This window comes from Anolis sagrei, chromosome 5 (assembly GCF_037176765.1).
Source record: "Anolis sagrei isolate rAnoSag1 chromosome 5, rAnoSag1.mat, whole genome shotgun sequence".
NCBI lineage: Eukaryota > Metazoa > Chordata > Lepidosauria > Squamata > Dactyloidae > Anolis > Anolis sagrei.
In genome coordinates this window covers 185,911,491-185,927,232 of record NC_090025.1, presented here as the reverse complement: position 1 = coordinate 185,927,232, position 15,742 = coordinate 185,911,491, and the positions used below count along the sequence as shown (strand labels likewise).

At 39.4% G+C, this 15,742-nt stretch overlaps 1 protein-coding gene across 1 annotated transcript in view; it reads left to right on the top strand.

Annotated features, from left to right (window-relative positions):
• Positions 1 to 1,584: 1,584 nt before the first annotated feature.
• Positions 1,585 to 15,742, top strand: part of ETNK1 (ethanolamine kinase 1) — a 36,678-nt gene continuing 22,520 nt past the window's right edge. Inside the window, exon 1 of the mRNA XM_060776568.2 lies at positions 1,585 to 1,973. Within this exon, the coding sequence (XP_060632551.2) occupies positions 1,791 to 1,973 (183 nt within the window). The 5' untranslated portion in view covers positions 1,585 to 1,790. The remainder of the gene's footprint in view (positions 1,974 to 15,742) is intronic.

Below are 15,742 nucleotides of genomic sequence, written 5' to 3'. Positions count from 1 at the left end.
CAGAGAAATCAGCCATAGCAAAGCACCTGATGAACCAACCTGGACACAGCATCTTATTGGAGAACACAGAAATGCTGGACCACTCTCTCAACCACCATGTCAGACTACACAGAGACGCCATTGAAATCCACAAGCATGTGGGCAATTTCAACAGAAAGGAGGAAACCATGTAAATGAACAACATCTGGCTACCAGTATTAAGAAACTCTAAAATTGCAACAGCACAACAACAGAGAGGAAACAAACAAGGACATATAATACCTCTCAACAAAAGTTTGCTCCAGGCACAGTCAGCCCATTGTATGCTAATCAAGGTGGTCAGTTGAAACATTCACATCTAGCTCCAGCAGACAAGAGTCCTTTGTCCCACCCTGGTCATTCCACCCTAAAGCTTCCATCAGTCCATTGACAACAACGCCCCGCCCCCTACATTTTCCCAGCCTGCCCTGCGCTATCCAAAAGGAGAAGGCCTTGAGGCGAAGGGAGAGAAAAGAGAGAAGGGTTTTTTAAATATTCAAATTAAGGGGGCGGAGCTTCCTTCCCTGCCTGAAGAGCTTCTCTCCTTGTACGCGAGGAATAGGAAAAAAGAGAGAGGAAGGGAAAAAAAACCTTCCTTCTTTCCGATTGGTCACAGAGAAAGGTTTTTTTTTAATATTCTAATTAAGGGGGCGGGCTTCTCTGTACGCTTGGTATAGGAAAGGCCGTGAGGGAGGGAAAGCGAGAGAGGTTGATTTGAATATTCTAATAAGGGGGGCGGTAGGAAAGAGGCGATGAGGGGGAAAAAAGTGAGAGGTTGATTTAAATATTCTAATCAAGGGGGCGGGGATTCCTGTACGCTAGGAATAGGAAAGACTTCTGAGGGGAGAGAAAGGGAGAGGGGTTGATTTGAATATTCTAATGAGGGGGCGGGGCTTCCTCTACTGTAGGACTAGGAAAGAGGCGATGAGGGGGAAAGAGTGAGAGGTTGATTTGAATATTCTAATCAAGGGGGCGGGGATTCCTGTAGGCGAGGACTAGGAAAGGCTGTGAGGGGAGAGCAAGGGAAAGAGGTTGATTTGAATATTCTAATTAAGGGGGCGGGGATTCCTGTAGGCGAGGTCTAGAAAAGGCTGTCAGGGGAGAGTAGTTGATTTGAATATTCTAATGAGTGGGCGGGGATTCATCTAGAAAAGAGGCGATGAGGGGAAATAAGGGGGCGGGGTTCCCTGTACGCGAGGAATAGGAAAGGCCGTGACAGAGGGGGGAAAGGTTGATTTGAATATTCTAATTAAGGGGGCGGTGATTCGTGTACGGTAGGAATAGGAAAGAGGCAGTGAGGGAGGGGGAAGGGAAAGAGGTTGATTTGAATATTCTAATTAAGGGGGCGGGGATTCATCCACGGTAGGAATAGAAAAGAGGCGATGAGGGGAAATAAGGGGGCGGGGTTTCCTGTACGCAAGGCATAGGAAAGGGCCCAGGTTGAGAACCACTGGGCTAGAGGGTGATTTGAATATTGTAATGAAGTGGGTGGAGCTTCATTCCCTCTGTGTGTGCGTGCGCGTGCGCGAGAGAGAGACCGAGAGCGGAGAGGGAGCAGAAGCCGAGCGGAGAGATCGCCCCGCCCCTTTCACCTCCTCCTCCTCCTCCTCGTCCCCCGCCCTTGGTCTCGCGCCCTTTCAGTTGCCGGCTGCGCCGCTCGCGTGACGACGACAACGACGACGTCGCCGCCGCTGTTACTGCTGCTGCTCCGTCTCGCGCCGCCGCGGCCCCGTCTTTGCCTCCTTTCTCCCTTCTTCTCGGCCTCTGCCGCCATGGCCAACTACATCCACGTGCCGCCGGGCTCCCCGGAGGTGCCGAAGCTGGACCTCGCCGTGAAGGAGTCGGAGCCTTCCGGAGGAGGAGAAGGAGGCGGCGGTGGGGGTTACCGCTACGGAGCCCTCCAGCTGCTGAGGCGCCTGAGGCCTGACTGGAAGCCTGAGGAGGTGACGCTGAAGGTAGGAGAAGAAAATGGAGGAGGGGATGAAAGGGAGGCTGAGTGAGGATGTGAGAGGCCGGGGAGGAGGGAGGGTGTGAGGCAGAGCGAGGAGGAGGAGGGAGAGAGAGGGAGAGAGACGAGGCGCAGCCATTGTGGCGAAAGGGAAAGGAGGAGCTCTTGCCGCAGCTCTCTCTTTTCTCTCTCCCTCGAGGAGGGAGGATGGATGGATGGATGGATGAATGGGAGGAAGGGAGGGAAAAAGGAGGGGGAATGGATGCTCTCTCTGTCTTGTATTAAGCTTCCCCCACACTATTAAGAGGAGGAAAGTGGCAAGGAATACAAGGAGATAGGAATAAACGTCAACAAAGGCAGGCAAGGTGGTGGGTGCCTGCCTTGCTCTATGGGGCGTGTGCCTCCAGCAGAAAGAAGAAGAAAGAGGGTGCCTTTCCCTTTTTACAACACAAAATATATCTCCACACGGTACAGAAATGGAAAGAAAGGAGGTTGACATCAGGGGAAAAGAAATCATCACCAATACATACATATAAATACAGAGTGAAGGAAGGTGGACTTCCATGAGTATATGTGTCTTCTCTGGGTATAACACAGTCAAAAGGTATCAACGGAAAACACATCTATCTATATCCATATAAATAAAAATGTAATGTTCGTTTGTGGGATTATCATAACTCAGAAACCACTGGATGAATTGGCATCAAATTAACATAACCCAAAAACCACTGGGCGAATTGACACCAAATTTGGACACAAAACAGGTCTCAGGCCAATGAGTGACCATAACTCATAAAAACACTGAAAAAGCATCTGTCTATATTGTTACTCGCATATAACACAGTCAAAAGGTATCAACAGAAAACACATCTATCTATATCTGTATAAAGAAAAATATAATGTTCGTTAGTGGGATTAACATAACTCAGAAACCACTGGATGAATTGGCATCAAATTAACGTAACTCAAAAACCACTGGGCGAATTGACACCAAATTTGGACACAAAACAGGTCTCAGGCCAATGAGTGACCATAACTCATAAAAACACTGAAAAAGCATCTGTCTATATTGTTACTCGCATATAACACAGTCAAAAGGTATCAACAGAAAACACATCTATCTATATCTGTATAAAGAAAAATATAATGTTCGTTAGTGGGATTAACATAACTCAGAAACCACTGGATGAATTGGCATCAAATTAACGTAACTCAAAAACCACTGGGCGAATTGACACCAAATTTGGACACAAAACACCTCTCAGGCCAACAAATGACCATCACTCATAAAAACACCGAAAAACACAGTAAAATAGACTTTAAAAGCCAAAAAATAATGACAATGCATGCGCAAAACCATATATATACAGACATATATATACAGTTTTTAATAATGTCTTAATAATGTATATTGTTAATTGTCGCTTTCTGCTTAACTGTTTTATTTGCTAGGTATTGTACTGTTGTATTGTTGTATTGTTTTGGGCTTCGGCCTACTGTAAGCCGCATCGAATCCTTTGGGAGATGCTAGCGGGGTACAAATAAAGTTATAATAATAATAATAATAATAAAAATAAAAATAATAATAATAATAGACAAATATATACATACATATATATACTCGCATATAACACAGTCAAAAGGTATCAACGAAAAACACATCTATCTGTATCTATATAAATAAAAATGTAATGTTTGTTTGTGGGATTAACATAACTCAGAAACCACTGGATGAATTGACATCAAATTAACATAATCCAAAAAACACTGGGCGAATTGACACCAAATTTGGACACAAAACACCTCTCAGGCCAACAAGTGACCATTACTCATAAAAACACCGAAAAACACAGTAAAAGAGACTTTAAAAGCAAAAAAATAATGACAATGCATGCGCAAAACCATATATATACAGACATAGACAAATATATACATACATATATATACTCGCATATAACAGTCAAAAGGTATCAACGGAAAACATCTATCTGTATCTATATAAATAAAAATGTAATGTTTGTTTGTGGGATTAACATAACTCAGAAACCACTGGATGAATTGACATCAAATTAACATAATCCAAAAAACACTGGGCGAATTGACACCAAATTTGGACACAAAACACCTCTCAGGCCAACAAGTGACCATCACTCATGAAAACACTGAAAAACACACTGGAAGAGACTAAAAACCAAAAAAATAATTACAATGCATGCGCAAAACCACATATATACAGACATAGACAAATATATACATACATACATATATATACATATACTCGCATATAACACAGTCAAAAGGTATCAACGGAAAACATCTATCTATATAAATAAAAATGTAATGTTCGTTTGTGGGATTAACATAACTCAGAAACCACTGGATGAATTGGCATCAAATTAACACAACCCAAAAACCACTGGGCAAATCGAAATTTGGACACAAAACACCTCTCAGGCCAACAAGTGACCATCACTCATAAAAACACGGAAAAACGTAGTGGAAGGGACTTTAAAAGCCAAAAAATAATTACAATGCATGTGCATAATCACATATATACAGATATACACAAATATATACAGATATACACACATATGTACAGATATACACACATATATACAAATATACACAAAACACATACACGCTGACTGGGCTACAGCAACGCGTGGCAAGGGACAGCTAGTAAATAAATAAAAATGTAATGTTTGTGGGATTAACCTAACTCAAAAACCACTGGATGAATTGACACCAAATTTGGACACAATACACCTATCAGCCCAATGAGTGACCATCACTCATAAAAACATACACACTGACGTGTGGCAGGGGACGGCTAGTAAATAAAAATGTAATGTTCGTTTGTGGGATCAACATAACTCAAAAACCACTGGATGAATTGACATCAAATTAACATAACCCAAAAACCATTGGGCGAATTGACACCAAATTTGGACACAAAACGCCTCTCAGGCCAACAAGTGACCATCACTCATAAAAACACGGAAAAACACAGTGGAAGGGACTTCAAAAGCCAAAAAATAATGACAATGCATGCGCAAAACCACATATATACAGATATACATAAATATATACACACACAAAACACATACACACTGACTGGGCCACAGCAACATGTGGCAGGGGACAGCTAGTAAATAAAAATGTAATGTTCGTTTGTGGGATTAACCTAACTCAGAAACCACTGGATGAATTGACATCAAATTAACATAACCCAAAACAACTGGGTATATTGACACCAAATTTGGACACAAAACACCTCTCAGGCCAATGAGTGACCATCACCCATAAAACACTGAAAAACACAGTGGAAGAGACTTTAAAAGCCAAAAAAAAAAAAATTACAATGCATGTGCAAAACCACATATATACAGACATACATATACACACACACACACATATATATACACACACACACACACAACACATACACACTGACTGGGCCACAGCAACGCGTGGCAGGGGACGGCTAGTAAATAAATAAAAATGTAATGTTCATTTGTGGGATTAACCCAACTCAAAAACCACTGGATGAATTGACACCAAATTTGGACACAATACACCTATCAGGCCAATGAGTGGTCATCACTCATAAAAACACTGAAAAACACAGCAGAAGGGACTTAAAAAGCCAAAAAAGCAAAAAGATGCTACAGCGCATGTGCAAAAACAACTCCCCCTGGCAAACAAGACACACAATAGCATATACAAATTCTCTTTCAGACTACAGCTCCCAGCATCCCCTAGACCAGGCCCTTTAGGAGAGGAGGATGACCCAAATGCACTGCACCCAAGCTACAAGCTTTCTTCTCCTTGGATTTCTTTGAGAGCATCCCAATCGCTGCATATTTCCAAATTCGTATTCCTGGACTGCAACTTCCAGCAATCCTCCAGATAGATAGATTAGATAGGTAGGTAGATAGATCGATCAGGAGGACTGCTGGGAGTTGCAGTCCAATAATAGGTAGAGAAGGAAGAAAGAAGAGAAGGGAAAGAAAATTTGGGGGAAGGAAGGGAAGAAGAAGAGAAGGAAGGAGAGAAAGAGGGAGGGAAGGTTGGCCAGAGCAATGCGTGGCGGGTACAGCTAGTACAGTCACAAAACTCATGCAACAAAATACAATATGTACCTCGAAACACAGCTTACAAGGAAAAATATATCTAAATGAACACTAACAAAGAGTGAATAAAGGTGGACTTCCACAAATATCTGTGTCTGTAAGAGAGAGAATGCTGTATTATATGTATAAATACACACACACACACATTTTTTTTCACAGGTTATAACACAGTAAAAATGTATGAGCATAAAAAACACAGTCATAAAATACATACAACAAAATACAATATGTATCCCTGAAACACAACCTACAAGGAAAAATAGATCGAAATCAGCAACAACAAAGAGCAAATAAGGGTGGACTTCCAAAAATATGTGTATGCCTGTGAGAGAGAATGCTGTATTTTTAATATATATATGTTACTCACAGGTGGGATATAACACAGTCAAAACATATCAACAGAAAACACACAATCATAAAACGTATACAACAAAATTCATCTTTATATAATAAACACACCATTATAAAATATGTACCCCCGAGACACAAGGAAAAAAAGATTGATATTGACACCAACAAAGAACAAATAAAGGTAGACTTCCATGGATATGTATGTGTGAGAGACAATGCTATATTATTATTATTATTATTATTATTATTATTTATTTGTTACTTGCAGGCGGGATATAACAATCAAAAGTTATCAACATAAAACACATACAATATAATAAAAACACCTTTGTAAAATATGTACCCTGAAACAGAAGGTACAAGGAAAAATAGATAGAAATCAACACCAACAAAGAGCGAATAAAAGTGGACATCCACAAAGATGTGTGTGTCTGAGAGAGTGCTGTATACTAAAATGTCAGAAGATAATTCCTCTGGAACATGGTCATATAGCTCAGAAAACTCCCAGCAGCCCTGTATAATAATAATTTTAAAATGTGTTACTTGCAGGCAGGTTATAACACAATCAAAACATATCAACATAAAACACAAGACAACAAAATACATCTATAATAAGCATGGGCAAACTTAGGCCCTCTAGGTGTTTTGTACTTCCACAATTCCTAACAGCCTACCAACTATTAAAAATTGTGGCAGTTGAAGTATAAAACACTTGGAGGGTCCAAGTTCGCAAAATGTCCACATGCTATAGAAATCAAAAGAAGGTAATTTAATGGACAAATAGATAAAAATAAACACCAAGACCAAATAAAGATAAACTTCCGCAAATATGTGTGCATGAGAGAGAATGCTGTATAATATTATTTTTATTTGTTACAGGAGGGGTACAACAGTCAAAACAAATCAACATAAAAACATACTACAAAATACATCTATAATAACACACCATTGTGAAATTTGTACTCCAAAACACAGTGTTCAAGCAAAAATAGATCAAAATCAACATCATCAAATAGCTAATAAAGGTGGACTCCATGAATATGTGTGTGTGTGTGTGAGAGAGAATACTATAGAATTATAATATATTTTTTAATTTGTTACTTGCAGGCGGGATATAACACAGAACATATCAATATAAAACACAACAAAATACATCTATAACAGACATGGGCAAACTTGGGTTCCTCCAATTGTGGGAGTTGAAGTCCAAAGCACCTGGAGGGCCCATGTTTGCCCGTGTCTGGTTTATAATAGCACCCCATGGTAAAATATGTACCCCAAAATATAAGGTACAAGAATCAACATACAAATCTAAAATTCATGAGTTTTTAAAGATGTCTTGTATTGTGCCCTGCTTTTTTCCTGACATGGGGACCCAAGGTGGCTAAGAATAATATAAAACAATGCAAATTAAAAACAGAGTAAACAAATGTAAATATGAATATGATATTTTTTAAAAATATGAAATCTTTTGTGTCATGAAGCATAAAACTAAAATACAATTAAAATTACAGTTTAAAACTAGATCCCCCCCCCCCCCAAAATCCCACTCACAGTATTCCCACCAGGCTGCCCCATCATTGCAAAAGGCAAGCAGGGATGGGGCTATTCTGATCTCTAGGGAGAGGGTTCCAGTCTGGGAGCTGCCACTGAGAACCCTATAGCACTTTATAGCTCAAAACAAGCACTTTGAGTTGTGCCCAGAAAATGTATTGTGTGTATATATAGCATTCCAACTCCACTATATATATATGCGTGTGTGTGTGTTTATACACATACACGTGGTGTATGTATAATATTTATATATAGCATTTCAACACCTAAATGTGTGTTTATCAACACACACACATATAACACACCCATACACACACATAACCACAACAGGCTTGACATACATGTATAAATAGCGTATATATATCAGGCTCACTCCTTAACATGTTGCATCCTACACTTTTTCTTATAGTTGATTCATCTCTTCCAGCAGGCCTATCCAGTCAATTTTAAACTTATGAATTGAAATTCACATTTTATTGCTATGAATTATATGAATGTGCCTTGATCTTTTAATAAGTGTGTTTTCATAGCCTTGTGTATTCATCTATGTATTTTAACCGTGTTATACCCCATCTTGAGGAGAGGTGAGCAAGAAGTAAGATTTATTTTTAGTGTTATTAATAATTCTTAAAACCCTTGAGAGAGAATAAATAAGCTGAGAACAATTGCCCATCTCTTTCTCTCCCCCGCCTTTCTTCACTCAGGGAAGGAATGCAGTGTGTTGCCTGCTTCCATCTCAGCTAAAGTTCTTGTGGGGAGGCAGGGAGGGGGGCTTCCTTTATTCTAGTATTCTAGGAAGAACTTGGCTTGCTTTCCCTGTCTTCACAGCACTCTAATTTGACTGTAATTGCTAAGGGTTGCTTGCAGCTCATATCTCTCCCAGGTGTGTGTGTACATACACACATTGTGATGTGTAGTAGTAATTTGTCATTTGTAGCAAATGATGAGTACTGGGGGTGAAGGAACCACCTCGCATTGTCGTTCTTTGTGGAAGAAGGTGCAGTGTACATCAAACAATAACCATCTCATCTCATCTGATATTCAAAAATGGAATGAGGGCGTAGGAGTGCAAAAGCTAGACAGGGAAACATCCATCTTTAGTTGGAGAAAGATGAGTATTCTGCTCCCTGCAGTTTGAAGAAAAAAGCTTATTTAAAGCACACACACACACACACACACACACACACACACTTGTTTTGTAGTTCAAAGGGGTGTAAATGTTTGTTTGGGAAATCCAAACAGGCCACCACCCTGTCACCTTACTATATTATCTTTGGGGAGGGAATCTACGTGTGATAGTAAAAAGGTTGGATTGGCCTGCCAATTTCTTTCTTTAGAGTGAGCGAGCAGATCCTTTTTTCACCAGAAGCCTTTTTTTCTTGCAATATAAATCATGTCCAGCTGGTCAGATTTAACCATCACCTTTGTACTCGTTTGCCCCTTCTTGGAGAAATGTGGATTTTAGGGAAAGAAGAGAGTTTGGGAGTGTGGGCATGGGTTTTGTGGTGTAGTTTCTCTTCCTCACTTTTTTTCCAGACAACCTTGAACTTCCCAACTTCTCCTTATTTCAGAATCTGTTTACTGAAGTCTTGGATTCAAATATTACTGTACATTTGATTGACAAATATGTAACTTCATGCAAATGTTCTTGAGAGATTTGTAACAAAACAGGATGTGCAGTAAACTAATATTTTATGTCATACAAAACATACCTTGAAAATTCCCCAAGAAACTTTTTGAAATGCCATTACAATTAGGTGGCTTTATCTCTCCCCCCCCCCCCCAACTTGCCCCGTAATAGGTTGTAAACACAGTTCTGATAGTAGGAGGATCTGATGTTTTTGTTATTAATATTAGAATACTTTCTCTCTCCAGCTCAGCAGGTTTGTAACTATTTCATATTTGACTGGAGTATCTCCTTCATTCACTTAGCTATCAATGCTACACATCTTAATTTTTAGGGTTGCTGGGCTAATTGAGCTTTTTAAAATGAGGCTTGTTTAAAAATAATAGGAGATTTAGAAATGATCTTTCAAAATTTAATCTTTCTGAAGGCAGTGCATAAGAAATATTACCACCAATAGTTAACATAATCATTCGGATTATCAAAATTTAAAATGAACAGTAATACATTTAGCTAGCCATTATTCTATAAAGCATTTAGTGAGATGAACAACATAAAACCCTGGTCTCTTGTTCTTGTATGAAGTACACGTTGTCAGGTCCACCTGAAAGGGAATACTGTAGAGGGCTGGTATTAAGTAAATACGTGTCTAGAACTGCTGAACTATAGAACTACAGTTGTGGTGGCAGAGTTTAGGTTTATAAATAGCCAGCAGTTAACTTCTAAGGGAGTCATGATTTATGTTACTGGTTCTCCATTAATTGGAGCAGAAATTACAGAACATATTTCAGGTTAATGTTTAACATGAAATAGGTGTTGTTAACTCAGAACTAATCTGTTACTACTACTGTAGAATTTTAAAGGTGATTTTATATTTCATGGAATAATTGAATAATCTTATTAGAAATAATGTTCAATTTGTTTGGGCTTGGAATCATCTTACTGTTTGTGATCTAGCGACAACTTTCTAGAATAGATTTGTTAATCTTCTATCCGATAATATGTTTAGAAAATTTTGTGGAGCCTAGTCACTGTATTTCTTCAACACTAATAATATTGTAATAACTTTTATTCTTATATCCTGCACCATCTCTCTGAAGGGACTCGAGATGGCTTACAGGTGGCACAAAGTGCTTAAAAACAACATAAAAGTGAACACAGTATGAAATAAAATAAAATACATGCACATATAAAACATCAATTCAGAATAAACTAAGGCGCACTTCGCCGCCTATATAAATATCTCTAAAATGTTCTTGATATAGCGGTTGCATCTTTTTTTTTTTTTTTGTGATGGTGGTACTGAAATTAGGGTGCATCTTACAATCAATGGCATCTTTGAAGTGAAGACATTTGGTTATAATTTATTTTTTATTTCACTGCATATTTTCCCAGTTTCCATGTTTCTTTCTTAACCCAAAGTTGCTATGTCATGCAAATCAGACAGCACTAAATCTTTGATATATTGTGTGTTTCCATGCCCTATTTTGGAGCTAAATAATGATCACAGTTGCACTGTTCAGATATTGCAGTGAATTGTTAGGGAAAACCATGAAATGGGATAGGGAATCAACGTTGGAAGAGAAGAGATTCCCTGTTGGTGGCCTCAAAAGTATGAAGCTTGAAAGATTGTATGAATTTCAGCTATAGTGAAACAAAACTTTAATATGTTCTTCACATTACAGGAAGCACATATTGCAGCTTCTACTCTTGAAGTACCTCAGTAGCCTCTTGAAGTACTTCAGAATTAGAAATAAAAATATTTTTCTGGCATGGAATTACAGAGTAGAACATTTAATTTCTATTTGCTCTTTCTTCCAAGCAAATGGTACTCAAAATGGTGGTCTGCAAACTCAGTTTTTAGGATCAGAGTCTTAGAACACAGCCTACAAGGTGGAGTGATATAGTATTTTAAAATAATGGCTGAAAGACGACATCATCAGTTGTAACTGTAATGTTGGAGTTCCATTGTTATAGTTCCGTCTGAAGATGCCACCTTCTGAAATAGTACCATTTCAACCAAGCAGTTAATCCACTGAAGGATATCTGGGGTGGTGTAGATCAGCAGGAGAGATTCAAGAGCAGGGCTTCTTAAACTTTTTCACTCACGATTCCTTTCTGTCTGATAAATGTTTACATGATCCCAGTTATATAGATAGGTACAAAAATCAAAACATGTACTGATAACAAACCAGCATTTTCAAGACTTACTAAACAGGTTGATTTTTCTTTTTATGAAGTGCAGGTGAAGCATCTTCTGCAGAGTCTATTGTAAACACTGCAAAATATTCTTGTAAATGTCTAAAACAATCACTAGGTGACATTCAGAAAACTTTTGCAATTGCCTTTTTTTTGGGACTCGAACACTGAGCTAAAGTTTGAGGTCAGGACCCACATTTCAAGAAGTTGTGCTCTAGAGGTCCTGCCACAGCTATTTGTATGAAGGCTTCACAAGACTGCGAGAACACTGCAGATAATCATTTCCCAATGCACTGATCTGCAATGCCTCAGAAACCCTTTGACTGGGGTGCTGCCAGATTGAAAATGTTTGGGTGTCTTATTCAGTTGTTAGTGTAAATGTGAATCCTCTCTAGTTTTGCTACTCTAGCAAAAGAGTAGACTTCACTCTTGGGAACCACTATACATGTCCCTTGGTTGCTGCCATCTTTCCTTTGCCTTGAGATACCCTTTATTGACAAGCAACCGTTTCTCTCTCAGGAAATTGAGTAAGGATTATGTAGGCAGTGCCCAAGTTACAAACATCCAACTTACAAATGACTCACAGTTAACAACAGGGATGAGACAGTAGGAAGTGAGAGAAATCTATCCCTAGGTTGGGAAATTCACTCCTGAAAGAGTTATCATGGGGTAAAGGTGTCTCCACCTTTTTTTGCCAATCCCGATTTCCACGAGCCATTTTTTTCCAAATCTAATTATCCCAGGAACAGAAAGCAAGCTGGCACAGACAGCAAAACAAACACTACAGGGGTGTCAATGCTTCCTGATGCTATCCAAAGCTAATATATATCTATATTTGACTGAAGTTACCATGAAAAAAGGTACCTGTTCTGACTTACAAACAAATTAAACTTAAGAACAGATCTACAGAACATATCTTGTTCATAACTTGAGGATTGCCTGTAAAATGAACTAGCCTAGCCTTTTCTCCTGACTGGTGCACCAATCTTTGGAAAAGGGAGGGAGTCTAAGCCACACCAGTGTCCCTTGCTGACGTTTGTTCTCGTGACCACCCTCAACTTGTGATATCCCTCCTCCCTGCTTATATTATAATTTATAATTCATATTTCGCCATTTCCCCATTATAGGACCCAATGTAGCATAAAAATTTACAATATTTTAGACACTTCAGATCCCTACAGTGCCGACCTGGGAGAGATGTCTTTGGTTCATGCTTTGTTAACATGGCCCTGAGTCAACATGCAGCCCTTTGTTGCTCATCCACTTTTCAAGGTTTTTGAACATATTAAAGTGTAAAATAAGGTAATGGCATTTTCACAATTAATACAGAAATATTAATATATTATTATTTCCTATTTGCTTTATACATTAAAGGTAAAAGTTTTCCCCTGACATTTAGTCCAGTCGTGTCCAACTCTAGGGGTTGTGCTCATCTCCATTCCTAAGCCGAAGAGCTGGTGTTGTTCGTAGACACCTCTAAGGTCATGTGGCCAGCATGACTGAATGGAGCACTGTTACCTTCCCGCCAGAGCGGTACCTATTTATCTCCTCACATTTGCATGTTTTCGAACTGCTAGGTTGGCAGAAGCTGGGGCTGACAGCAGAAACTCAAACCGCTCTCCAGATTCAAACCTGTGTGACCTTTCAGTTAACAAGTTTAGCAGCTCAGCGGTTTAACCCACTGCGTCACCGGGGGCTCCATACATAAATACATGATTTCAATTTTCACTTTTAGCTTAATATCACAGATTTTGAAATAGGCAGTGATGTAATATTTCCCAAGCGGGGTGGGCGGGGGAGGACTAAAAAAGAATTTGGAATATTTCAAGTATTCTATATAGAATGTGATCTGCTTTGGCATGTTTTATTTGCATATTCAGCACAGACAGAATAGTACCAGTACATTTAGGGTGGCTGGCCTTAGCACTTGCCACTTGCTTAGGTAGCTATGGGGTGGAAGGGATGGGACGGAGGGAGTAGAGTGGAGCGAAGGAGGGTGAGCAGTCTCTAGTGCGGACAGAACTAGTGCTGCTACTGTTTCTTTCTACTGCCTTTATCTCCTCCTGTTATTGCCATCCCACCTGAGCTCTGTGCAGCGCCCAAACTCAACCTAAGATGGGTATAGGGCAGCAGCGAGCATGGGAGTAACTAATCTGTTCATAATCAATTCTTTAAAGATTAAACCCACAGTTGTGGAAGTACAACTTCAGTGGTCAATATTCTCTAGATCAGGGATCCTCAAACTAAGGCCCGGGGGCCGGATACGGCCCTCCAAGGTCATTTACCCGGCCCTCGCTCAGGGTCAACCTAAGTCTGAAATGACTTGAAAGCACACAACAACAACAACAATCCTATCTCATCATCCAAAAGCAGGCCCGCACTTCCCGTTGAAATGCTACTAAGTGAATATTTGTTAAAATTGTTCTTCAATTTAATTATTGTATTGTTTTAAAGAGTTGTTTGCACTACAAATAAGATATGTGCAGTGTTCATAGGAATTCATTCATGTTTTTTTCAAATTATGATCCGGCCCTCCCAACAGTTTGAGGACTGTGACCTGGCCCTCTGTTTAAAAACTTTGAGGACCCCTGCTCTAGATGATATAAAGGAGCAATCCACTCCCTCTTAACTTATGCTCTCTTACCAGTTTCAGATACAGAACACACTTGCTTTTCAGTTATAAACCTCAAAACTTGAATATTTCTTGTATGAAACAATTGTTTTAAAAATGGAAGATTTTACCACTTCAGTGAGAAACAATGGGCAGTCAGTGGAATGTTTAAGACTTCAGGATGATATGAGAGCTAGAAGAAATAGCTGTTGTACTTGAGTCAGTTCCTTGACCTCACTGCCCAACCCAAATTCTCAGGGCTGTTGTAATGACTCTGGAGGAATGCTAAAATAAAGATGTAATAATTCATCACTTGCATGGATACATTTTAATTATCAGACTGTTTATCATGTTATAAGTAATTCATGTTTTGCTGTGACTATATGACATAGACCAAAATTGAGCCATACCACCAAGGGGGGGAAAAGTTGTTCTTCCAAGTAAAGAAGACCTACTCAATCAGTGAAACTTAATTCTTGAATGACCCTCAGTTCTCAATGATGTATTTGAGTAGCAATTAAATATTGGCCTCTGTACTTTTGAGAGGGAAAACCAAGAGCTAGTTGTGTGCCCCCCTCCTTCTGATTTGGAAACACAATAGAAATTCTTTCTCTACCATGTGGACCAGTATAAGATATGCTGTATTGTAATCGTGTTATGAGTGGAATTAGACCTGAAATACCATGTACAGTTCTGGGCATCACAGTTCAAGAAGGATATTGACAAGCTGGAACATGCCCTTAAAATGGTAATCAAAATGGTAAAAAGCTTGGAATCCATGCTCTATGAGGGGAGACTTGGGGTATGGATAAGTTTAGCTTGGAGAAAAGAAGACAAGGGTGAGACAGAGACATGGTAGCCAAATTTAAATATTTGAGATGATTTCACATTAAGAAGGGGGCAGGCTTGTTTTCTGCTCCTCTAGAGACTAGGACACAGAGCAGTGGATTCAAATTGCAATAGAAGATATCTCATTTAAACATTAGGAAGAACTTCCTAATAATAAGAACTATTTGGTATTGGAATATGCTGCCCTGGAGCTCAGTCGAGTCTCCCCTTGAAGTTTTTAAGGATAGAGTGGATGGTCATCTGTTGGGAGTGCTTTGGATGTTTTTTTTCTTGCATAGTAAGGGACAGGACTGTATGGTCTTGTCTCTTTCAACTCTATAATGCTGTGACACTAGATATGAGGTAGTCTGATTTGCTTTTTTAAAAATGTAGATAGGGATGGGGCAAGGTGAAGGATGTGCAATCTTGACGGCTCAGTGCATCTGTCTGGTACAGTTAGTAAGGCGCTTTTGCTC